The sequence below is a fragment of the Anthonomus grandis genome, chromosome 2 (assembly GCF_022605725.1).
Source record: "Anthonomus grandis grandis chromosome 2, icAntGran1.3, whole genome shotgun sequence".
Taxonomy (NCBI): Eukaryota; Metazoa; Arthropoda; class Insecta; order Coleoptera; family Curculionidae; genus Anthonomus; species Anthonomus grandis.
The window spans coordinates 37,644,908-37,671,477 of record NC_065547.1 but is presented as its reverse complement, the minus strand read 5'-3'; the positions used below and the strand labels follow the sequence as shown (position 1 = coordinate 37,671,477).

General features: G+C 32.1%; 1 protein-coding gene across 4 annotated transcripts in view; it reads left to right on the top strand.

Annotated features, from left to right (window-relative positions):
- The window catches only part of LOC126750268 (alpha-1,3-mannosyl-glycoprotein 4-beta-N-acetylglucosaminyltransferase B), a 168,156-nt gene that overhangs the window by 85,645 nt on the left and 55,941 nt on the right, over nt 1–26,570 (top strand). For 3 of the 4 annotated variants that reach the window (XM_050459833.1, XM_050459832.1, XM_050459834.1), the window contains exons 3-7: nt 3,427–3,757; nt 12,386–12,554; nt 12,618–12,664; nt 12,721–12,893; nt 12,949–13,086. In XM_050459833.1, coding sequence (XP_050315790.1) covers nt 3,427–3,757; nt 12,386–12,554; nt 12,618–12,664; nt 12,721–12,893; nt 12,949–13,086 — 858 coding nt within the window. Of the gene's footprint in view, nt 1–3,275; nt 3,352–3,426; nt 3,758–12,385; nt 12,555–12,617; nt 12,665–12,720; nt 12,894–12,948; nt 13,087–26,570 lie in introns of those variants that run through there. The other variant, XM_050459835.1, reaches the window with a different exon arrangement.

Sequence of the window (26,570 nt, the reverse complement as noted above, 5' to 3'; positions counted from 1 at the left end):
GCCAATTCTGGTCACCTAATCGGGAAATGACACGACCACAAGTAGAATCTTGCAAATCATCAATGTTTCACAAGTGGTGGACATGTGACACCGACCTGCTGCACCCAAATGTCGTAAAAACCAATAGCTTCCAAATGAGGAGCAAGAAACTCTGTTATCAAAGCACGTTGACATTAGCCATTGACCGTTACTGTATTACCTTCTTCTTAAAAGTATGTATTACCTTCTTCTTCACTAAAATTGTATTTATCATAGTTTCAAAAATAAAAGTGGATTCTGACCGTCTTAATTCACTCGAATATATTCAAGTAGTTGCGTGGTAAGTATTAAATTAAAATATAAGTAAAAAATTTAATGAGATGGATGTGCCTGTTTTTTATTGCATAACAAATCAAATCTTGGTGGAATGTTTGAAACTACTGGACGTAAGACCTGTTAAACATTTTTTATCGCTGAACGATATTGGGATTTAATATGTGTTAAAGCTGAGAAAGTAACTTGACATAAATATGTGGTGTTGAATGGCAGAAGTACACTTAACGCCATATCAGCGATTGTGGGAAATTCAGTTCTAGTTCCGATGATTAGATAGCTTTTGAATCCAAACTATTTTTTGGAAATCAATATTTAATATAAAATATGTATGGAACTGTATTTCTAGCGCTTTTAACTGATCTACAATAATTTTTCCAATAAAAGTTTAACAATTCATTTTAAAATCGATTCGATTATACAATTGTCGACATTGGAAAACATTTCGAACGCATTTTTTTCGACCCTACTTTTCCAATTGTTGATCTGTTTATCTGTTTAATACAACTTTCAATTTAATCATTTGAAGTAAATATATCGGAATTTTTTCCTTGAAAAGACAAGTTGAGCTCTTTAACTTCGCAAAAATATCTGACAAATAACACAGCTTAGATAGCCATAAGTCATTTTGAAAAAAAGCAGCAAGTTCACATTTTCGTTCGGTTAAAAATTATTCGATTTCGTCCTTTAATAACAATAATCTTCTTAAACTTTGACCTCTTCACAACCATCTTACTTCTGCTGTAATTACAAAGTTGTGTAATTGAAATCCGTGTCCTTACAGAGATTTTAAAATATGGCTCTTAATAAAATTTATGATCTTGACAGCAGGATGCTGTTAAGATCATAAATGCAAGCACATCATTTAATTCTGGTGCAAATTCTTTTGCTGCAGGAGCCTCTCGGTGAATAAGGCAGTGAGTAAAAGTTATACGATCATAATGAGCAGCTTGAAAAAATGAAAAACCTTCTGCTTTTAAAAATTCGTCAACTTTACAATATATGTCTTTCCCTGTAGTATGGTCTTCCATAGGTCGATAAAATAACAATTCTTCCTCCACGCTTTCTTTATAAACATACCTGATATGTACTAACAATTGAGCCAATTTAGTAATATTAGTTGTTTCATCCACTGAATTGGAAAGTTTGGGCTGTATTTTATTCTTGTCATAAGTTGTAATAATTGATCCTTGTTAATATCAGAAATTCTATTCGAGACAGTGTCGTTCGATTAAGGAATTTTTCAAATATCATCGCCATATTTTCTTCCATGTAGTATTTCTACCATTTTAATAGCAGCAGGTAACACAAGATCTTCTCCAATGTTTAACGGCTTTTTATTTTTAGCAATACAGTATCAAACATCATATGACGCTAGTAAATATTTTTTATTAAAGAAAAGACTCATATTTTCTTTTTCACACATTAGATGCCAATACTTTGTCCTGCCCGAGAAGAGTTTGTATGTGTGTACATCTTCATCTGCGTCATTACCATTTTTATTTAAGTTGGCCAAAAATTCATTTAATCCTAAAATACAGTAAATATATAAAAATAACGTATTGCACATAATAATTGATTTATTAATTACCAAATAAATAAAAAAAAAACTAAAATCTTATTACGGCGGAACACTGAGAATTGACCACACTAGAAGAGCGTCAACATTTCACTAATTCAGATTACAGTCAGTGTTATTGAATCATTATTTAACCTCAATGTTATTAAATGGTATATATAAATATTTGACAGTAAAATCTCTCGCGACCGCAGAATTTTTTTTTCTCAACGACCTTTAGGAGCTGGTATTGTGTGTTACATCACTCACTGAGCCAGCATTTTTGAATTTGTTTGATTATTCTTTTCATAGTAGATGAATTAGGACAATTATTTCGACTGAACATTGGATACACGTTGCGAATAGTGGTAATTAAACTTTTATCATTTTAATAATAATTTTTGACAATCAGAACGCGTTCTTCTGTGCTCTACTGTTTACTGATTCATCAAACATGGCCCACAATTGAAATCTTGCATCGTTATTGAAACACCCTTTAGTCCTGAAAAGTAATTTTATTTGATGGCATATTGACTTGATCTCTTGACACTTTTCTAATTTTCAAAACTAAACCTGTTCTTGTCTTTATATAAGACGTTTTTTTTTGAAGCTATATTACATTGCCTAGTTCTGCTTGTGTTAAGAAGTGTATTCAGGAGTACTTCCATAACCATTGCCTTGTTAGCCGTTGAACTCCTTGTCACTACCTAATTGCAATAGTTATGTGAATTATTCTTGCCTAAGGAAAATGCGATTACCAACAAATGCAATTTTCTATAACCATAGAGGTCAATATTTGGACTTTTTGGCTATTGTATTAGCTGTCTATTACTTCCTCAAGTCAAAATCTATCCAGAGTAGATTTTGACATCAAAATTACTTCGTTGATGTATGTGGGCTTCACGATAATTTCTGATCAAATATCACTCCAAGGTTTTTAATTTATTTAAAGAATGATTTATTGAGCTTAACGATTTTCAGTCAGCAAAGATATAAATTATGAAATTTGTAAAACGCCCTGATTACTTTATCCAATGATTAGTTTTACAGGTTAAACCAGTCAAAAACCAAATTTTCTCTCAATTGCATTTAAACGGTAAACATTGTTTATAAATCTAGCTTAAGGGTAAGGATTTAATTGTTACTGATATTTCAAATACTCGCAATTAAACCTAACAATAACAACAGGCACTTAAAGTGCCGTTTAACTAGCGTTTAATTACAAACGAACCTACATGTAACTATCGGCATTGATCCACTGTTAAAATTTTACGTGTTTTCCAATTACATTACCAACGGTGAACTTTCTCATCGTGCCGTCAATAAACGTTAAATGCCAATATGCTCACCTGTAAGACCATTTTTTATTGTTATTGTTTTGGAATTAGTCGTTTCATTGTGTTGGTTGTTTTAACTGCGGATGACGCGACCGAAAAGAAAAGGTCATCCGAGGAAGAACAGTTACGTGAATAAATATTTGGGTTCGTGTGTGTGAACTTGGTTGAATCATCTAAAAATATATTATTTTTTTATTAAATAGATATTTTATTTTCTAGATGTGACATCGGAACAGTTTCTGGTCCAACGAATAGCCGAACTTCAAGTGAAACTCCAGTACCTCGAGTCGATGTATAGATCCAGACAGGAGGACTTACGGAAGCTCTCCGAGAGGGTGGAATTGTACTCCACATCAGCGACAGGAGGAGATAATTCTTCTTCTTGGGTGATTTCCCCAAACTATTCAGAACTGAGACCGGAAGTTACGCAAATGATTAAAAATATGTCTGGAATGGTGGCTGCGCAAGGATTGAATCCACCAGTTATGTTGAGAATGCCCAGTTCGTATCATTTTTTACCGCACTTGCTGGACGATCCTTCTAGTTTAAGGTAAAATTTCTGAAATTTGTATAAAGGTGGGTTTACTTGCATTAGAACAATCACTTAATTTAAATTTGATAGGGTTATAAACTGGTAGCAAAGTATAGGGATTTCGCATTTATACATTATACAGGGTGTTTCCTAACTACGGTACGAAACTATACAGGCTGAATCGTTAGGTCGTTTTATGAAAAAAGTTCCTATGAACGTATGTCGGGAGTTGCTTTGTTTCTGAGATACAGGGTGATGAAGGTTCAAAAAAATAACGGTATTTTAAAAATACTATAACTATCCTTAAACCGATTTGGTTGAAATTTAGTGCAGTTATTTGAAGTTATAAGAGGCTTATTTAGCTGTAACTAGATTGAAATTATTAGGTCCAGTGGCGTGTCAGTGGGCACCACATGCTTATTGTTGAGAAAAAAACAAGGCCAATAATTATTTGTTTTACAGTTTTTTTATTTATTTTTGTATTTAAGCAACTAAAAATACAACTTTTTCGTATCTTATCTTATTATCTTCATATCTGGCTTTGTTTTCGAGAAAAAAATTTTTAAGTATCTTTAACTCATTCTAAAAATTATGGACGACAACATGAAATAAAAAAGCAATTAATTCGATAAACAATTTCGACCTTAAAGTACATGAGCAAAATGTCCACCCTCCAATGCACGACTTTTTGGTCTCTTGTATCTTGTTTACTATGATAATAAACATTCAACTTCTACGATTTTTATTATCAGATTTTTGAAATACAACAAAATAACAAATACATTGCTTCTTATGACAAATAATTGGCCAGTCCATTCAAGTACCTCCTTTGCACCTACCTGCTTTGGAGACCAGCTGACAGTGATAGAATTGCTATAAGTAAAATTCAGCTGTCAATTAGCAGTGATTCAATACTCCATCATGAATAATTTTACTAACCATGAAATGACCGACATGCACTTTATTTATGGATTAGCAAATGGAAATGCGGAAGAAGCACGAAGAATTTACCAGGACAGATATCCTAACAGAGTAATTCCATGTGCAAAAACATTTAGAAAACTACATGCAAGATTATGTGAAACTGGGAGTCTTAATAAAAATATGGTTGGTGGAAGACCAGAAACTATAACAACGCCTGAACTGCAAGAAGCTATACTTGATGCGATAGAAGAAGGTCCTTCCAATAGTATCAGGAAGATTGCACTGCAGCTTGGAGTCAGTTCAAAAACCGTTTGGAAAGTTCTAAAAAGAAACCTCCTGCATCCATATCACTACAGCGTGTACAAGCTCTACTGCCTCGGGAGTTTCATCCAAGATTAATGTTTTGCAGGTGGTTGACTCATGCGATGGCACACAATAATAATTTCCTAACAAATATTTTATTTACGGACGAGGCAAATTTTTCAAGAGATGCTAATATGAACTTCCACAATGATATTTTTGGGCCGACGAAAATCCCCAGGTTATTAGAGAAACTCATTTTCAGCAAAACTTATTTTCGCTGAACGTTTGGATAGGAATTATTGGTGACTACCAAATTGGCCCATTTTTTTTACCGGCAAGATTAACAGGTGAATCCTACACGGATTTCTTGCAACACCATTTACCCACTTTATTAGAAGAAGTACCCCTACAAGTAAGAGTCAACATGTGGTTTATGCACGACGGGGCTCCAGCTCATTTCAGTGTTCTTGCTCGTCAGCATCCCGACGTCGTCTACCCTAATTGCTGGATTGGACGTGCAGGACCTCAAAATTGGCCGGCTCGCAGTCCTGATATGAATCCCCTGGATTACTATTTATGGGGCCATCTGAAAGCTCTTGTTAATAAAACTCCTGTTCTAGATGTGAATGACTTGAGGAATCGGATAATTGTCAATTGCAATATCATAAGGGATGACAAATCGTTTGCAGTCTTGTATTTTATCAGAAGGTGGGCATTTTGCTCATTTACTTTAAGGTCGAAATTGTTTATCGAATTAATTGGTTTTTATTTCATGTTGTCGTCCATGGATAATTTTTAGAATGAGTTAAAGATACTTAAAAATAATTTTTTTTCGAAATCAAAACGAGATTTGGTATTTTTTCATCATTAACTGAAAAACATCATTGGGAGATTTATTTATTTCCTTTTGGTCATTTAACATCCCTTTGGTCATACAACAACAATACAAGAATTGAAGCTAAATGTATTTATAATTTCTGATAAAACCTAACATTTCAATATAGATTTAAATGAATCTTTTAGACGAAGTACTTGAAAACCCATTAAAAAAAACACTTTTAAGAGCTTAAATTAAAATAACCTATTAAACTTCTTTTAATTTAAGTTTTCTTAAAAAACTTTTGGAAACTTTTGATTACTTCGGGCATTGCAAAAGCTAGCTCAGGATAAAGGAGCTCTAGTTGAAAGCAAACGAGCAAATAATGGTCTTAAAAGTTTTTGCAGTATTTAAAATTATTATTGTGTGAAATAACGAATTATAATGGAAATTTACTGTTTTGCTAAAACTAATGCCATATGTCAAATACAGCGTTTCAGTATAGTTCAATGTATTAAAACAGCTTCAGAAACTTTTTTGAAAATATCAGTTATGACATATTTTTTTAATATGAAGCTACAATTCAAAATATATTGAAACAGGCAAATACAAACTTATAAATTTATAAAATAACTTACAGTACAAGGATAATAGATACATACTCGAGTTAGTAATAATCTTATGGTGTTGAATAGCTTTTGTCCACGATGGACAAATTCATACGCCCTCCTTCAATTTAGGCTTTTGAACATGCGCTTACAGTGGCAGGTAAACCTATTTTTTGATCAAGAAATTATTGTTACTTTATTATTACGGTTTATTATTATTTACCTAAGTCAGTTAATTGATAGGTACATTAAAATACACATCCAAAAAATGTTTTGATAACCTTTTAACGATTTCATCGTTTCGACTCAATCTCCTTTAATGAACGTAATTGTTATACAAATATTTATATGTTTTATTTATTTTTTAAGATTATTTGTTGGGGCTCATTAATAATTCTAATAAAGCCTACTGTTATTAAACTCTAATAATTTCTCGATTTTGGTCTTTCCTTTTAGAATGGTTTTTCAGCAAATGCAGTTAAAAAACTATTTATGAGCTTCTATATAAATCTTATTACCTAAGTCTTATTACCTATAAGTAATACTTAATTCAATTAGTTTCCTAAAATGGTTTTTCTAATATCATTTGCAATAGTAATATTTCTGTTATCAACCAAAGTTAATATTAATAATAATAAATCGTCTTTATTTAAAGCTCTGCGAAGGGCAGCCAAGGCTGTTAGCTTAACAGAGCATGTATAAATAATATCAGTACAAATAGAGCAGTTGGTAATAGCAAAAAATATTATTGAAAATTACAATACGTTAAGAACCAATATTATAAATATGTTATATATCTAATAGGGAAAAAAATCCTATAAAGATATATGAAGAAAGAAAAGAATATATGTAAAAAACAATAATAATAATAATAATAATAATAATAATAAAAAATTATTTTATTGTTCCAATTAATTTTAACAATTTTGCAAATACAAAACAAATATATAAATGAAACAAATGGCCTTTATAGTCAGCTTCTCTCCAAAAGAAGAGGCTGTTAAAGCCGTAATAAAATTCTTACATTTAGTTACCTAACCTAAGCCTAATAAAACCCAATACATTAATGAAAAGCTAGATGACTTGGTGCATTATGTTGGGCGGTACAGAGATAGTACATGGTAAACCTATTAAGCTCTGGTCAGAAAAAAAAAATTGTATGTATATAATATCTTATTTTCTTTTAAATGCATATAAACGCCCATAAAAACTCATTCACTAAGAAGCTGCTGTCTGATCCTTCTTTTGAAACAGGATAAAGATGTGTTAAAATTAGTAACTTGAAATTTATTTACGGTTGACGCTATGTTATAAGAGAATCCTCTTTTAAAAAGTTCCTTATTGTGCTTGGGGATCGTAAGGATGTGCTTTCTACGTATATTTATATTATGTACATCAGTTCTGTAAACAATTTTCCTACTGAGATAGATAGGACACTGAAATTTAATGATGTTATAAAACAGACAAGATGAGTGCATTACACGCCTATTGAATATTGACAACCAGCTAAGTTCTTTAAGCTTATGTGATACGTGTTGTCCACGTCTTATGCCACATATAAAACTTTTGATAATAAATTTTGTTTGACATAAAACGAATCAACTGGAAAAGAGTGCAAATTAGGTTTAAATAGGATTGCTTTGCTTTTCAATAGAAGATTTAATTTTCGATGATAACACCATATTGAAATACAAAATGAAGTTTTGTTTATCAAAAGATTTTTTAATCTTTCATTTAAAGAGATTTAAAGTTACAAAAGTAAAGCAATTTTAACGAAAGCAGCAGATCTTACAATAAGAGAGTGGGTAGCTTTTTGTTTAACTAGTATATTTCCCTATCAAATTTTTATTTCTAATTAATAGAGTAGGACGTGGAAATAGGTAGAATTGAAGGCCTTGGCGTGAAAACAATGTATGCCACATGCAGTAGGTTTTGAGAAATCGCCTCTGGAAAATCATTTTTAATCCACAAAATCAAAATTAAATTCTTTTTATTTGAATTTGGTTGTAAAAGATAAAACACCTTACCTAGTCTTATACCAATAAAAAGGTTTTAAAAAAAATCACTAGATTTACTTTTTTGGAATTTAATTTGCAAAAAAATGTGACTTGTATCCTTTTACATGAAAAAATAAAGGTAAACTGAAAAAACATAAAAGTTAAATGAAAAATAAATTAATTGTCATCACTGTCATCATGGGTAGTCTTCATCCAAATGCTCTATATCCATCGGTAATGCCCCTTCTTGACTAAACAGTTTTTTTGCGCCATAATCCAAAAAAAAAATGATGGCTTACTTCAGGTATATACGGTAGCAAAAGTAATAAATTATCAAGTTTTTTGGGGTTTATTTTTATTGGCTCCATATATTTTTGTTTTAAACATTCTGTTAAACATTGCCTTCTAATACATTTTTTTCCAATATTTACATTCTTAAAATTTTCATTTAAGTAATGTTTTATCTTTAAGAGGTTGGGATTTACGCTGTCAAACTTAAAGATACAAATTTTGCTAAAGGCAACTTTTTCTTTTTCATCGGTAAGCTTTTTTTTAGTAATATTTCCTTCTAAAGATTTGAATGAAAAGAAGTCTTCTCTCTTCATTACAGTAACTTTAAACGGATTCGTTCTCTTACACTTACTTACTGCCTCATACCAATCTGCTGGTTCATATACTGCCTTTATCTTCTTTTTATATTTATCTATCATAGCAAAGTCCCTATCGGACGGAAGATTGCCGGAGAGTATGCCCCACTACTAAGAATCTATGCTCTATGGATTCAAATACACCTTCTGTAACCAACTGCTTCCACAAGCTCATTAAGACCCAGTTCTTATTTTGACCTCCGCAATTATCTGTATATACAATAAGGTTTTTGGGGAGGTGTTCTTGTTCTTTGAAATTTTTAAAGAGAATACTGGAAATCTCATCGCTACCTCTTTTACCAGCATTCTCAGACTACATGTACATATAGCCCTTATCATTCACACAGTCATGGACTCCAAGATTATATACCAATGCCTTCCTTAAGTAAAAAGCAGGACCAGTTGTTAAGGAGGGTACAGGGAGTGCTTGCTGAAGGTCAAATGATAATACGTATGTATCCTTTAAAGCAGCCATTTTTATTTCATCCTTTAAAGTATTTTGCATTGCTTCAGCGCGCCTTAAATGCAACTCCTTTTCTGTCTTTAACTTCTTTAGAGATTCTTCATCTTCTTTAGAATCCTCAATGTTTACATCTAGTTCATCGCATATCTTGCAGGTATCGCTTCTTGATAGCTTAAATCCTATATTAAACTCAAAACAACATATCCTTCTTATAGGTATTATATTTTTTTTAACACAACAAGGCTTATAATAATCATAGTATAAAGAAGATATATTGAGGTCATGATCAATGTAAGTTTTATGAGGATTTTTTTTCCTACTGTAATGGCTTGTGTATTTTGGAATAATATTAATATGGTCTCGAGCTGACTGGCAGGCCTCCTCCGGAATTTAAATTTTTTATTATGACGCACTAGAAACTTCCCTCGTTGATCTGGTTTAGGTGTGGTTAGACCTTCAAGCATTTGTTTGTGCAGAAGCTGTAATCGCTTTTGAGACGTCAGACCATGAATGGAAATAAATTCTCTTTTACATATTTTTACATCAAAGCCATTGACCCTCACAAAATAGTGAAAACTAAACTTCCGAGAAGAGTCTTTGTTTTCTTGGGGTATGAATGTTTTTTTGGCAACTGCTTTATGTTATGAAATAAATACGCGTTTTGCTTGTCATAATCGCCAATATTTCAAAAATCGTCATTATTACAGATATTTTAAGAAAATACACAAAAATATGCTATAAGTATATGCCACAAAATAAGCCAAATAAGTTTCAAAATAACATAACTACAATTTTCAGTAAAAGGGTTTAAGCCACATAACCTCAAATACATACCTATTGCTCTTCACACGATGATGCACTGCATTCATTTTCACTCTCTACGTAGTCTCTGTCTTTTACACTATCGTCAGAATTCCATCCACCGCTATTTTTTTCACTAGAATTACTTGAAAACTCTTTCAACTCTCGAGAACATCCGGCACGTGGGCTACTCATGATGGCGGCTTGTAACCTTAAACCGAAAATTTTTATCACACAGAAGATTTTGTGAAAACGACACTTTAGCACAGTAGCGTCATCTATTCTATATCTATATCAGATATACATATGTTTTAATGAGCTTTCCCAACATAATTAAAATTCTATTTGTATTTTAAAAACAATTCGTTAATTTATTATGGCTTCACGGTTTTCTGTTCTAATTAAATTTCCCTTCTATATAATTGGAGCCCTAATTGCTGGTATTTGCGTAGATTTATCCATATTTAGAAAATCGATCGGAGTTTACGTTGGAAATTCCATTAAATCCAATTAATCTGTTCGGTCCGATTGAATTAATATAATCACACTAGAAAGCTCTTTAGGGAAAATCTATTAATTATATTGAGGGCAGTTAATTTAGTGCTCAAATATTCGAATATTCCATAGTATAGGGCGTTAAAAAATATTTAACATAGATATGCCAAAATCAACTTAAACTTTCTGAATATTAAGGATGTCCTTGTAATACTGCGACAAAATTCAGGAACCTGTTTCTTGGATAAAATTAAAAAAAAAACTTTCTATGAATATATTGTAGCATTTTTACCTGTTCGTTAGGTGTGAATTAAAACACTTGATGCACAAAAATAGTCAACTGATTTACTTACACACTTACACTACTAACACGACCACTTAAAATTACTAGAAATATTTATTTAGGTCGTTTTTACTACTATTTATGTCCGATTTAAATATCGCGCCAATACTCCGAACTGAACTTGACGTGGCTCCTTAAAATATAATATATATTTTTTAATAATAATCCAATATAAAATGTGTGAATAAAAAAGTCGTTGCATATAAGGCTCTCTCCAGTAAATATGATTTCATTTTCAATTATAAAGAATAGAGCGTTTAATTAATTCTGAACGTGTTTTTAACAGATAAAGATCATAATCCGCATTCCCAAGAGGATAAATTGTGTAGTGGCCTTTCTGAAATAGCTGGTAGGTGTTTGTGAATTAAAAAAATTATTTCAAATATAAACAAGGCAATAGTTACTAGTAAATAACGTGGAAGAACAAGAAAATTCAGAATTTGATCACGATATTCGTTTGCTGTGAAAAACCCTTCATCGGGTTGGTCGAACCTATCACAGCTCATGGTTTATAAGCAAGTCTTCAATTCAGTCTTCTTGAATCAGAACCTAAACCGAAACCTTAATAAAAAGAATGCATGACTACTCACGGTCTTGCTAACTGTCTGATATTCTTCGAACCATCCTAATCTCCTAGCGCCAATTTCACTGTATGACTATAGCTTTAAGGGAACATCTAGCGTAAAGATTGTACTGTTATTTATTCCTTATTGTTTGAGCATGACACTAACGCCTTAAAAATTTGAAGCTGCTTAGAAGGTTAATATTGAGGCTTCGTAATGCCTGAGGGTAAATTAAAAGTCTTTTTTTTACCCTCAGGGACCAAGTTTTTGTTCTATAAAAATATCTAATTATATTATTTTTTAATTTTTTTATACAATGATTGAAATATAATTTTATTTTTAACAGTAAGAATTCTTATTCTCATTTTATTCTTTGTATACCAATGAAATAAAAAGTTTTAATGAAAAAATGCCAGAAGCTTATGAAAACTGCGAAGCTCTAACTTTATTAGTAAGGGAGATACTTTGCAATTACTACCAAAGTGGAAAACATTTATTGATTTACCGCATTTTGAACTGTTTGTGATTGACGTTACCACGCCTGATTTAAAATTTTAAAGTACCAAAGGGGATTGCACGCCGTAATTATTATTCCCGAATAGACAAGACTGATTAAAAAAACCTTTTATATACAAAAGTAATACACGTAAACGCCCTATATATAAATATATAATATTTTTCATAGGTTGGCCTATCTCCTCTCAAAAGGAAGAACTGGGGTGTCAGTAGTTCTAGGGGTACCCACAGTAAAAAGGGACAAACAAAACTACTTAATGGATACATTACAAAATTTGATAGATGGAATGACTCCCGAAGACATTTATGACTCTTTAATTATAGTTTTTATAGCTGAGGTAATTTTTCTCACATCTAAAGCTATTTTATCCTAAGCTCTAACATGCTTTTACCATTTTAAGGTCGATTTAGAATACGTGCTTTCGGTGGCAAAAGAAATAGAATTAAGGTAAGCCGTATCCATTTAGGTTATGCATCCATTCACAGTTTTCTTTACCTTTTCAGGTTTTCCATGTACGTCGAATCGGGCCTGATCGAGGTTTTATCCCCGGCGGCATCATATTATCCCGATTTCGACAAAGTACGTATCACCCTCGGGGATCCGATCGAAAGGGTCAAGTGGCGATCGAAGCAAAATTTAGATTTCGCTTTTTTGATGTCGTATTCACAACCCAAAGGTAAATAAAAGGACGGAGTTGTTCGGATCGTTGCATTAGTTTATGTTTATTTCAGGTACTTTCTATGTTCAACTAGAGGATGATATATTGGCGAAACCTCATTACATCACCGATATGAAGAATTTTGCTATTGAGAAGACGTCAAAGAAGGAGCCTTGGTTTGTGTTGGATTTTTGTCAGCTGGGATTTATTGGTAAGCGTAAATTTGTACATATTAAAAAAAAGAGGGTAATAAATTAAAATAAATTTACTTATATATAAAAATGTTTTACTTAAAGTTGCTCTCTATCGATAAACCGTCATGCAATTTTAGTTTATCATCAGTTTATCATCATTGTGTTCATATCCATCATTCTGGTGAAAAACATTTTTAATACAAACTGATCGTGACAGCTCTTCATGGGGAACGAAACTCGAAACTCGAATTCCCTTTTTTGTTTTTTTTATTTATTTAGTGATAAACTACTTTTTTGGTATGTATAGGTTGATCCACATTAATTGTCATTATTTTTTAACAGGTGACAAAACATCAATAATTTAATAATTTTATGAAATTTATTTAGTAACGTTGTTCTTGGTTTTTTGGCTTATCATATTTTTAGTTAGTGATTACTTTAAAAAAAATTCAATCTTGTAATCAATGTTGGAATTGTCTTTAGAGAAATATTGAATTTAGGTTTGACTTTCGTAGTTTAATGAATAGTTTTGATCTCAAAAGCTTTAAATCATTTAAGGTAAATAAGAATTGAACGATAGATTAGTTGTAAAATGTAGGTGTTTTTCCTTATTGGTTTCTTTTTTTAAAATAAATAGCAAATCTAAAAGGTTTTATTTTGTAAATTACCTATAGACGTCGATTGAGAAGGAAGATAAGGATAATCTAGTATCTAGACCACTAACAATTTTCTTTAAATAATTTTAACAATTACTTAAAGATGCGTTAGTTTATTTAGTCTATACCCAAGTTTGATAGTAATTGATCGAGTGGTTTATAAGTTATAACGAGAAAACTTTTTTTGTCTAAAACTCTAATAGCCTCTCTCTTAGCTAAGAACTTTAAATGATGAATTTTACATTAAAATTTAAAATTGGAAATTAATTTTACAGACAAACTGAAGACGGTTGAACTCTTTGGCCTCAGCGACTTTAATATAAATCACTTGCATATCAATCATCTGCTCACTGAATTTTTTGATTATTGTCATTTTAAGTAATTTATTAATGAAGCTAAAGCTATAATAGCATTCTCATTAATGTTGCTTATTGCTATTTTTAAGTAATAGGAAATTAGTATTAATGAGGTATTTTGAAAAAGTAGTGCCTAAATCTATAGAATATTGTTCAATTTATTACTTACAATTTATTATTTTCCTTAGTCAATTATCGACATATTTTACTTTGGAATAGCATTTCGTATTATAATAAAATGATGATACCAAATTGTTGCAATTAAATAATCTTTTCCTAAAAGTAATTGACAAGCACGCCTGTCTAGGTTTTTACTAGGTAGTAAAAAATCCTTAAAACCTTACTTAGATTAAATCTACAATTTTACCAATCAATACAATCTTACCAAACCAAAAGCATCCTGATTAATATAAAATTTAAAAACAAAAGGGCTCAGAGGGTTTAATAGACGAAATATTTTATATATGGTTGCATTAAAAAGTTTATGCGTTTCCGTTTCTATATGTACTTTGCATCCAAAACAATCCAAGAAAAACATAATCCGCTTAAACAAGTTTTAATATAAGTGATCCTGATGAAATCAATCCTTTTTTTTGGTATTTGCTACAGTAGAAAACCTATTTTGTAGATTGTCTTCAAAAACTTCACTTTAATAGCAATAATTATTTAGACGCTAACAATAAATAATTTTTATTTTAATATGTCGACTATTCTTGAATTTCATAATTATTTAAGTGAAGTTTCCTTATTATGCTTAAAGGTTGTATTCTTAATAAATGTATACGATATATAGTATATAGTATATAAAAAATATTCCTAATGCGAGGAAAATTTAAATAGTAAAACCATTACCTAAATCGACAAGTCCCAATTCTATTAATAATTAAAAATTATTTACCAGAAATGTTAAAGATCTTTGAAAAAGTGTTAGTTAATCAACTATATAAACAATTCGATCTAAATCAATTTTATTCAAGAAAACATTAAAATTGATTAAATGGATTAAAAAAGAAATGCGGTAGAGACTTTGAATTTTTAAAATTTATCTTAATAAAATTATCTGGATTACTTGAATCTAATAGAGACTATACACATTTCAAATTATCAGTATATTTCCAGATGTATAGTAAAACAACATTATGTCATTTTGACGAAAATGTTACTAAGAGTATATCTATATATTCTATGATATAAAAGTTGTTAACATATTTTTAAATAATCCACCATAGTTAGATTTAGAAGGTGATCGGGTTAATAATTAAAACAAAGGTGTTTGATGATAAGGAATTGTAAATTAATACTATTCCTAATATATATTAATATTTCATGTTTACTAGATGAGCTTGGTTTCGAGTAATTCCAAGTGAAGTGAATTCGTCATTATAGAGCTCTTTGGTATTTTTTCTAAAATCTATATAACAATAAATTATCATCTTTATCCTACTAAATTCTTCATTCAACATTTATTATCAATAAATGTCTTACAACACGATTATTTCGAACTGGAAACTGGCACATGTAATTCTATTGGCAGAAATCTCTAATTCAAATCAGATGAAGGACTTTCGCCCTAGCATTCTCCATTGTTTCTCAAAAATACTTAGATTAAGACCAGTTAACCGCATATTGCAATGTTGTTCAAATTATTCCATCCACACAATCAGGCTTTTGTAAGAACTATCACAGGCTTTGTTACATATAATAGACATAATTATGACTGGAGATAATATAACAATATTTACAAATATTTTTAATATAACAATAATTATACTTGTTCTATATTTTTAGATTTTAGCAAGGCTTTCGATACCATAGACCAAGACACGATACTTTTAAAAGTAAATTTTTATGGGCTGGATGAAAATGTCGCTGACTTTTTTAAAGTCATATCTGGATAATAGAAGGCAGCGCGTATTTTTCAATTCTTCTCTGTCATTAACTACAGGGGTAAATAGGGGTGTACGCCAAGGTAGTATCCTAATACTGCTTCTTTTTTCTTGGATATTGCTGATCTATCCGAGCACCCAAAATATTTAAAATGTAATCTGTTTGCTGATGATACAAGTATATCCGCTCTCCCTTATTAACGTAAATAATGCAGTATCGATCTTAATGCATCACGATCTGCAAGTATAATGTTGGAAGTTCATAATCTTATTCTCAATGAGACTAACGCGCAGCTTGTGGTCATGATGTATTAACTAATCCAAACTTCCCAATTATAATTAATGGAACCTTGCTAAATCCCATTAATAGTTAGACAAAATTTAGGACTATTTATCGAAGAGATTTTCCCTTTTCAAATCATGTCCCTAATCTTCTTCAGAAAACTTATAGCAATATGAAACTTTTTTATGCATCAAGATTTATTTGATGAATATTTCTATCCGAGGTTGTTTAAATGCTCTTTTAGTTATACGGATGTTAATATCATTAATAGCCTTCCTACATATGTAAAAAACTCACCCAATGCATGCAGTTTCCATATACATATTAAAAAACATATACAAGTTTTTCGAATCCCAGCGTGTTAGACCACACATTTTAATTTTATTTGTTAAGTGTTAGCTTACATAGTTAGTTTATTCCTAGAAAGACTGTTATATTGTATATATTTCAAATTATAAATCTAGATCAATTATTTTTTCAATCGGGTGGTTGTTTATGCGGAGCGTTATGGTGGATACCGCCACCATACATTCACATAATAATTTGTTTTCTTGGTCTTCCTGTAACCAGTGGCATAATAATATTATTATTTTGTGTTATTCTCAGGTTTTTCTGGTGTATAGAGCGAGGTACAGGTGCAATACCAAGCACTCTCGCCTATTCTGTACTATAAAATTTTTTTACTATTCTTGTGGCGTTTAAAATCTCGACTTTCTGTAGCAGGTGGAAGAGATTTAGAGATACCCAAGGTCTTGTAGTAGTCAGGTATGATTCCCATTACCGGGAATACCATGGACAAAATCCTTACTTTTTCAAGTCCGGATCTTGGTATACACCGATCTTGAGTTCCCCACTTCTTTACAATGGTGTTCAGCAGTACTTGCTATTGCCACGTCTACAATGACCGCCTTCTTCTTCCTTGTTTCGAGCTATGATGTCCGGTTTGTTGTTGGAAATATTGGGATTTTCTATAATTGATCGATCGTAGTAGATGTATACTGCGGCGTTTCAGTAAAAGCTGATGGATCGTATTATAGTAAAGGGTTCTAGGTACCTGTTGGCATAGCGCTACCCTGAAACACAGTTCTTGGTGTATTACAGCAGCTAGTTGATTGTGGCGATGTAAGTAGTCGTTTTGACATAGCAGGTTGTCTGCTGTAGTAATATGTTGGCTAGTTTCTAGCTTCTCCTTGCACTTTCAACACCGGCTATCTCGTATCTGGGGATCTTTGACGATGTGTTTCAAGTAGTTCCTAGTGATTACCACCTGGTCCTGGATAGCTATCATTAAGCCCTCCTTAACCATGCATTCGACGCTATCTTGTCGGCATGTGCTTAAACGAGGTCATAAGATTTTGAGGCTTAGCTTCGCCATTCCTATTATTTCTCCTCCAAACTGATTATCAACTTGCTTAAGTAACATTTAAGGGCGTGTATGCGCGGTCGGCTAGGCAAGCACTTCTAGGAAGGGTGAGGTTGGTTTTCTTTAGTGAAAGTACCCCTTCAACAGTTTAACTTGCCCGTTGTGTAGGTTTTTGATGTAAGTACGACCTCTTTCTCCTTCTCCTCTCGGTATTGTCATCCTTAGTGTACTTGCCTTAAGGTGGTGCATTCTATGTTTAGTCAGAATTGTTCTTATTTTCCTCATGACATTGTTCAGATCCATGTCTCTCCATGCAGTTATTTCGAATGAGTATGTTAATACCGTTATTGTCAAAGTGTTTATTGCTTGGAAAATATGTTTACTATTGAGTTCAGTTTTGCAGATTCTGCTCACTCTGAGGAGATATTTCTTTAAGAGGTTTTCTTTAATATTCGTGTACCCTAAGTATTTGTAGGCATCTTGTTCTAGCATGGACTCTTTAGCAATCCGCTGTTTGTAAGTTGCACTTATCCTATTGCCTTTCTCTAAATTGATTACGTTTATTGAGTCCGAATGTCATACTGATGATACCTTGGGAGAAATGTTTTACTAACATGATCAGTTTTTTGAGTTTATCATGAGATTGTGCGTAGAGCTTAAGATCATCTATGTATAGCTAGAGTGATACGGTATGCTTCAGTTGGCTTTCTTTTCCTACTTCTTTCCTATTTAACTATCGGGACAGTGGATTCCACTGCAAAGCAGAACCACAGCGGGGTGAGTGAATCGTCTTAAAATATGCCGAAGTTGATTTTGATTTCTGGGGTGACTAAAGGCTAAGTTTTCACCATATTAGCATCAGGTGGCGTAGATACTTTTTTTAAAAATAATAATTAGTATTACTATTATTGTCACTGTTAAATGTTGGACTTCCCACGGGCAAAGCATTTTGGCGTGTTTAGGTAAAATGTATAAAATATTTCTGCAAAAATCCTTAAACTTAAATGAAAACCGAGCAAAATCAAAATATTTTTTTTTTATAAAACCACGATCCTGAATATGTCCGCGAGCACACCTGAGGCGAAACTAATTTATAAGAAAGATGTAAAAACGTAGAAAATCAAATCTATGGTCGGAATAGTCATACTTTTTGAAGAAATCTATTTGTGTAAAAAATTTGTAATTTGGACTTACGCATTCATTGATACAAATACAGTAATACAAAATGTTAGAATTTAAATTTCTTATGTCATAAAAAGGTTCTATTATGCGTCCGGATTGTTGCGGCTTAAAATCAAAGGAAATAGATTATCGTTGATAGCAACTACATCATACTAACTTCAAGACTTCCTACCTCTTCAATTACGAGTCGACGTGTGATTTATGAATTGCGCTTTTTCTGCATCTTCATATTATGGCTAAAGAGACTATTTTAAAGTCAAAAATCTCGTGGTTCTTTCTATTGACTTAAACTAAGAATAGCTTTTTTATACGATTATTACTAAATGTTTGCATTCCGATATAGTTTTCTATAAAGGAATAATTCTATTCCGTAATTGATGCGAAAAGATTCATTCTAATCTAGAATAAGTACTTGACGCGCTATTTATATAAGAGTCATGCTTTTTAGTATGAACTAGTACGTCTTAATCCGTAAATGTAAACCAATATAATAAATCTTAATTGGAAACAAAAATTACACAAATTTAACTTGATAATATCATCTAATACGTAGTATAACATATTTAAGGAATTCAAAATTCCGTTTTCCTCCTTCGATCATTGAAGTTAAAAAGAAAGCACAAATGAAAAATAGTTGCGACAGCAGGGAATTCACATTTGAAAGCCAAAGCGATCTATATGGGTTTAAACAGCAATGTCTATCTATTTCATAAGATTTATTGTGTTAAGTAGAGAGTTAAAAAAAAAGGGAAGGGGTTAATGCGAAATTAAGAAATTCAGGAGAACAATTTTAATGATTCATGCCCGAGGGCTTCAGTGTACACAACTTGTTTTACTATATTGGAGAGAAAATTTTAAAAAAGTATTGTCAGGAATATTAAAATTATATTACTAGGTCGGGTCTATATAATATTTAAAATATTCTCTTTATATAAAACTCTTTGCTTCGCTCGTTTCAATTTAAATTGCGCCCATTACATTTCCCTACCTTCATCTACATACACAATAGAAAGTTATATTAAAGAAGAAGTTAAAAGAATACAAGTTCGTATTTTCGCTTCATTCCACGTCCTTTGTTCTAAGCTATAAAGCAAAAAAACTGCCCCGGTCCTATTAACATGGTAAAACGCCGGAGACTCGGAGAAACTAGGGTGTGGCTTAAATATTTCAGCGAGTTTCCTAATTTGATATTCCAGTTCCGAGCCATTGTCAAATAGAGCGTGGGCCAACAGGTGCCGTAAAGTCGACCCAAGACTGTGCTCCCTGTCTAAATAGTATATAAACTAGGTTTTATTTCCTGTCGGATCCGCCTTGACTCATAAACTTTCCCAGTATTATCGAAAAATTGAGGTGCACGGTATTACACTGTCCCTATAAATATTAAATTGGGGTTGTTTTTTTTATTTCAAACGTATACACTTTTGGTGAAAAAATATCACGAATATCTTTTTTATGATTTATACAAAACTTAGAAGTATCCCCTAGTAAAATATTTTATATATCTAGAATATCATATTTTAATATTTAATGAGCGTATAAAGCAAATTTAGATTTAAGTACATCAACCGTCCATATTATTGTACTAGTCGAAACTTGGCTTTTCGGTGATGTTTGTTTCAGTGAAGATGATATTTGCGGTTTAATATTTATAGGTCTGACCGCTCTACTAATTCTAGTACTATTACAAAAAGAGGTGATGTGAATATTATAGTCTAATCCAATTTATGCTCCACAAATATTTCTTGCACTCCTAGAAACGTAGTCATGAGCTTTGTTCGCGGTGAAAATTCTGAACTCATCCTGGATTAGTCAGGAACTCTTCATCCTTTAAGCTTAGGCGCATGCGTAATTCATAACCGGTTTGGAATTTATTTAAACCGCGTGCTTATTTTCTGACAAGTGGTGCTTATTTTATTTTTAAATTTAAAATCAATAATACTCACTGTTACAAATAATAATTGCTTGCCCTACTGTTTTTTATTAGTTTTACGGATAGTTTGTTGCTTAACTAGCAATTCCTGTTTTAATTAAATCTATTTTGTTTTAGATTAGTTGTCCATGACAAAATTACCACGTCTGATCATTTAAGTTCCAGTGATAAGGACTTGGAGAACCTCTTAAAAGTTACCGAAGTTCCCAGAATTGTTGGATATTTTGATAACATTGTCCCACAATTTCATGATATGAACTGGCAGATCGATTTACTGAGTCCCCATATTATAAAGAACAGTAAGGCGACTCAAAAAGAATAACTCCGTTAAAGTTTATTACAGTATTTCTTAGCCATTTCTCTGCTTTAAACCTTTACCGTCCAAAGAAAAGAAACTCCTTCCTAAGTAAAACAATCGAACAACATAACCTATACTAACCCAATCAAATTTCGATGTTGAAAGTCCGTGGATCGGACGTTCGCGGTTGAAATAAATTCCGAACCGGTAATGAATCACGCATGCGTCTATCATTAAAGGATGAAGAGTTCCTGACTGATCCGGGATGCGTTCAGAACTGTCACCGCGAACAAAGCTATTATTTCATAACATTCAATTTTACTTGGAGATTACAATCTTCTAGAGGCTATTTGGACCATTAAAGAACTTATTTTTAATGTCATTTGTCCGCCTTACTTTAATGCTTATATTTTTTTGCGGCGTGATGATTTACTTTAGGGTTTTTAAGGGATTATTGCTAATGAACTTGTTCGTTATCTGCTTTGTGATCATAAGTTTGCGTAGCTTGCAAACGCAATTGACTTAATTGTTTCAAACACAAGCTATTCTTTATTCATGTTCCACGACTAATGCTTCCTAAAAATACATTATATATGATGTTACTTCTTATTACTTTAAGAATGCAGGTGTGTTATACTTAAACTCACATTAAATGTCATTTGGTTGCAAATTTTAATTAAATAAAGTAGATATCAACTTTGCTATTAAACAATTTTATGGTATACTTGAGATTCCATGTTTTAAATGGTTCTTCTCAGCATACTTCGCCGCTTATTTCGATTTGAAAATATGTGATCAGTTTACACATTAATCAACCCAACAGCTTGGTTTTGTGATTACTTTCGCTGTCTCCTTAAAGTTAGCCTTGCGCAATGAGCCTTTCCAATCTCTCATCGGGCTTTGTATACCCAAAAAAGGGGCAAAAGTAAGGATGTAGGCGGGCCGGCCGCCAGAAGTACAGGTAAATAAAGACAATAAAGAATTGATAATAATTTATTCAAATTGAAAAAGAATGTCTTAATTTGAAGCGTGGCACTGCATAGTGCTTACAATCTTTTTTACATTTGGCTCAAATTTACTTGTAGCAACACGTAAAACTGCTTCCAAACTTTCATTTGCAAGGCAGTTTCAATTTTTTGTTTTATTATTATTTAGTATTGAAAAAGTTTGTTCACATATATAGGTAGAACCAAATAAGCTGGCACAATTCAGAGCGTTTATGCGCAACTCTTTATACATATTTTTATCAATGTAGCGGTAAAAGTTCAGCAAGTCTCCTTCGTTGAATTTGTGGCGTAAATCTTAGTCGTTTTGAATGTCGATAATTTTTAACTGCATTGGTTCTGGCGCATTTTTAACTGAAATTGTGACAGAATTGCTAAATATGTCCAACAGAGGTTTCATTTTTTTAAACTCCGAAAATCTCTTTGGAAAAGATTGAATCAAAATATCTAGTTTTTCTAAATAACTGAAATTAATCGCAGTTTTGTTGGATTTTTCAGCAATTTTCTTATAATTCGGAAAATGATTGTAATTTTCAGAATTCAATTGTGATCTGAAAAATGTCAGCTTGCATTAAAAGGATGATACATGAGCGTAGAGCTGGGATATCAGTTGATTTTTGCCCTGAAGCCGTGTGTTCAAGACATTCAAATGATTTGTAATGTCAACTAAAAAAGCCAAATCACACAACCAATCAGGATTTTTAAGTTCCGGAACATCCCTTTGCTTTTCAGCCAGAAATATTCCAATTTCTTCTATTAAATTTAGAAATCGTTTCAATGTCAATCCACGACTTAGCCACCTTAGTTCTGTATAATACAGTAAATCTCCGTATTCGCTTTCGAGGAATTCAATGAATTGTCTGTGATTGAGTCCTCGTGATTTTATGAAATTTACAGTCGAAATTACCACTTTCATGACATTTTGAAATTGAATTTTCTTTAGAACAGAGGGCTTCTTGGTGTATAATGCAGTGAAACTGCATGAGATCTTCAGCGTTTATGTTTTTTACTTGCAGATGCTTTTTCAGCAAAGTAACTAACCCGGAATTGACACTAGTTATTGAAGGAGCACCGTCAATCGCTAAACTCTTGATAATTTTAATAAGTCCAAATCAGTTTTTGAACACTCATCCAAAAGTACATTGAGTATATCAACTTCTTTGGTTCAAAAAAATTGGTCAAAAAAATTCAATGATCTTAGTTTTTTCAATTAATTGTTCCGCAATATTACCTGACAAAGACATAATTCGTCTTTGGATAGTCATACGATTCAGTTGAATTTTCTCAAACTTTTTTGCTGCTTCTGGACACATTTTCTTAGCGGCAATTTCTAAGCATTCTTTTACAAAATCGCCATTATTGAAGCGGCGACTTCGCTTTGCTATCATTCGAGAAATTCATCATAACTAACTTCTGTAACTGTTTCTGAATCTTGAATGGGTTTTGTAAACACAGCTTGGTGACCAATAAGACCAACTCCCGTTTTAAAGACAATATTTTTTGCTTTCTTAATTCGCCTGTAAACTTGGTAAAAGAAGGATGCTGCGTTATAAAACGCACTATGGCGCAAAAAGGCACTATGAAGTGCCTCTTTACATTATATACCTTTGCAATCGCAACAGAATTCTTACAAATTAAACAAGCGACTTTGTTATTGGACCATACAAAAAAGTATTTCTCAGTCCAAATTTTTTGGAACTGCCGATTTTCATCTTTAACCTTACGTTTTTTACTAGGTCCTGGCTTCTCCATGTTGCATTCTAATTTTTGGGGGGATTAGCACAGCACCTAAAAACTACGAAATCTACGTTGATTGTGAATCAAAATATATGACACCGGCTAGTCTAGTTAAAATCTACACTACAAATATTGCCTCCCCAAAACACTATTAAACTGCACTTATTCTCAATCATTTATTACTTCGCTTTGTATTTTCGCGCTTATTTCTTTCTGTTGACACTCCACTCAAATTAAAACCAAACTGTCGGTCGCTGCGGTTAGCGTGGCTTTTATACCGCGCATACGACTCTGGAAGCTTCGTGTATCTACCTACGCGAGCAATCGGGATTTCGGGACTATTGCTATCTCGCTTGCTCACATCGCGCTAGAAAATTCTTGATTTCTCTACTATTTTGAACTTTATATAAAGGCGGCAAGCGATGTACTTGACTTAGCATTTTTGGGCGCTAGATTCAAATAGCGCGCGCGAGAGATTCAAATTACTTTTCGAACAAATTTTTTTTTGGTTTTATCTGGGATAGAATTAAATATTTTTCGAATGTAGGAGAGTATTATTTTTGCTGTCGGCGCTTTACCTGCATTCGACTGTGCATCCATGATGTAGATTATAGGGGCCAAGCGTGACGTTGGTGAGTGTGGCGCATCGAATACCAAAAAGAGTCTTTGGTATTCGATGCGCCACAAAGAAGAGAGATACCACAAACAAGAGAAAAATTTACTGACAGTTCAGTTTTTTTTTTTGGAAAAACGCTCAGACCCGTCGAGTTTGGTTTCAAGGAAGCACAAGTTTGGTGAAAAATCACGTTAATACGTGCAGCCTCCTAGATGGGGATGACACTACCCTTAAAATCTTAAATGGAAAGCGGAGTCGAGTGATACCTTATTTTAAAGGTGTTTCAATTTGCTTTAAAATGATGTAAAATTTATTTTCTTCAATTCAGCAGTTTTGGGGATTTATTGATGTAAAGCTTAAATAAAACAATTACATTTTTAATTTTACTCCAAAATTTCAAATTAAACGGTATATTTTTGACATCATATTTGAAAAGTACATAAATTTTGCAAAAATCTTGTGAAAACTGGATAATGATAACTTCGCTCGTTTTAAAGTTATGGCGAAATAAAAAATTTTTTGGTAACGAGTCAAAACTTATATACCGCCATCAAGCAAGGGTTTTTGATATGTATTCAAATCCTGGGGCGTGTGCCTGTTACCAATTTTAAACCTTTTACCCCCTGATGCTTGGACACCACCGAAACATGTAGGGAATTTTAATCTAACTAAATGTTTAATAAATAAGTGAAGGGAGACTGAAGGATTTTCATTTTACCTTAACCTACGACTCCACTGCAAGTATAATCTGTTTCTTCACTATTACTAGAGCTGTTTTCTCAACCTATTAATAAGATACAGCCTATTGTTAGAATCAATAAATTAATACTTATACTAATCTATCACAAAACCAAAGGAAGTTTATGTGATTTCCTAAGTACAATTATTTATGAACGAATTTCTTTTTATTAGACTAGTTCTTTACGTCATTTGCTGAAAAAATATTACTAAATTTTACTGTCTAGAATATTTGTATACCAAGCATACATATTTTTAACAAAATTTAATTCTTAACTGCATAAAATTAAACTTTCTCTTATTTGAAGTACCTGAAATAAAAAAAATTCTTACTCCCTGGAACAAGATTTAACATTACAATTAAATTTCTAAAATTAGTAGTTCTCGATTTTTTTTATATATAACAAATATATGCATTAAATACAAACCCAGTACATATATTTTTGCATAAATTTAATTTTCGGCTGCTTAAAAGTATCTGAAATTAAAGTAAATTATTGATTTGTTAAGTTGAAATTAGACTTTAACTTAACAAATGGGGACTATTTTGTGGTCTTATTTGCTAAAAATCACCAAAGTTCAAATATTTAGTTTTTCTTCTGAGATACAACTAAATTGTGTCTTAGCTATCTGGAATATACATCAAAGATATAAATAATTTCTAATTAAATTTAATTTTCAATTGCCTTTAAGAAAATAAAATTCTTAAATGCCAATCTTCTTTGGGTGGATGAAACTGCTGTTTCGATTTCAGCAGCTCATATTTGATTATGGCATCACGGATTCTATTTTCCGTATCATGTCTAGTTATGTGTGGAATTTCGTACAACAGTATCTTTTAAACGACCCGATAAGTAAAAGTCGAGGTATGTTAAATAGGGTGATCTGGTCGTCCAAGGAGACTAGATAGACTTCCCGTTCCGATTAAGAGCCCTTTAATAATTAAAAATAATTATTAGTATGATCTCGCAAGAAACAGAAAAAATTTGCTGGAAAACCGTCCAATTGGAAATACATATCCGTCCGTCTTATTTTCAGTATCAAATCTTCCATTAAAATAGGCAAAGCATTTATTTAAAAATTAAAAAAAACATAACCGGTTAATGTGTTATTAAAAAAATAAGAACCAATAATTTTCATTTTGATAATGCCACACCACATGTTTAAACTCCAGCGGCCTTGATGCTGGAGTGCTCGCATCCAACGGGGATTTTTAGCCAATAATGCATATTATGCCTGTTGATTCTACCACGGCTACTATAAGTAGTTTGTAGTACTGTTTTTCCGAATCATTACTAGCATCCATTGCCAAAAAACAAATTGTCGCTCAAAATTATGTTCGTGAGGTTCGTTTGATGGAGAATTATATGGTAGGGATGTAGCCTCAAAATAAAAAAGAAATGCCTATACAGGGTGTCATTGAAATGGTGTAAAAAAATTCGGGGGGTGATA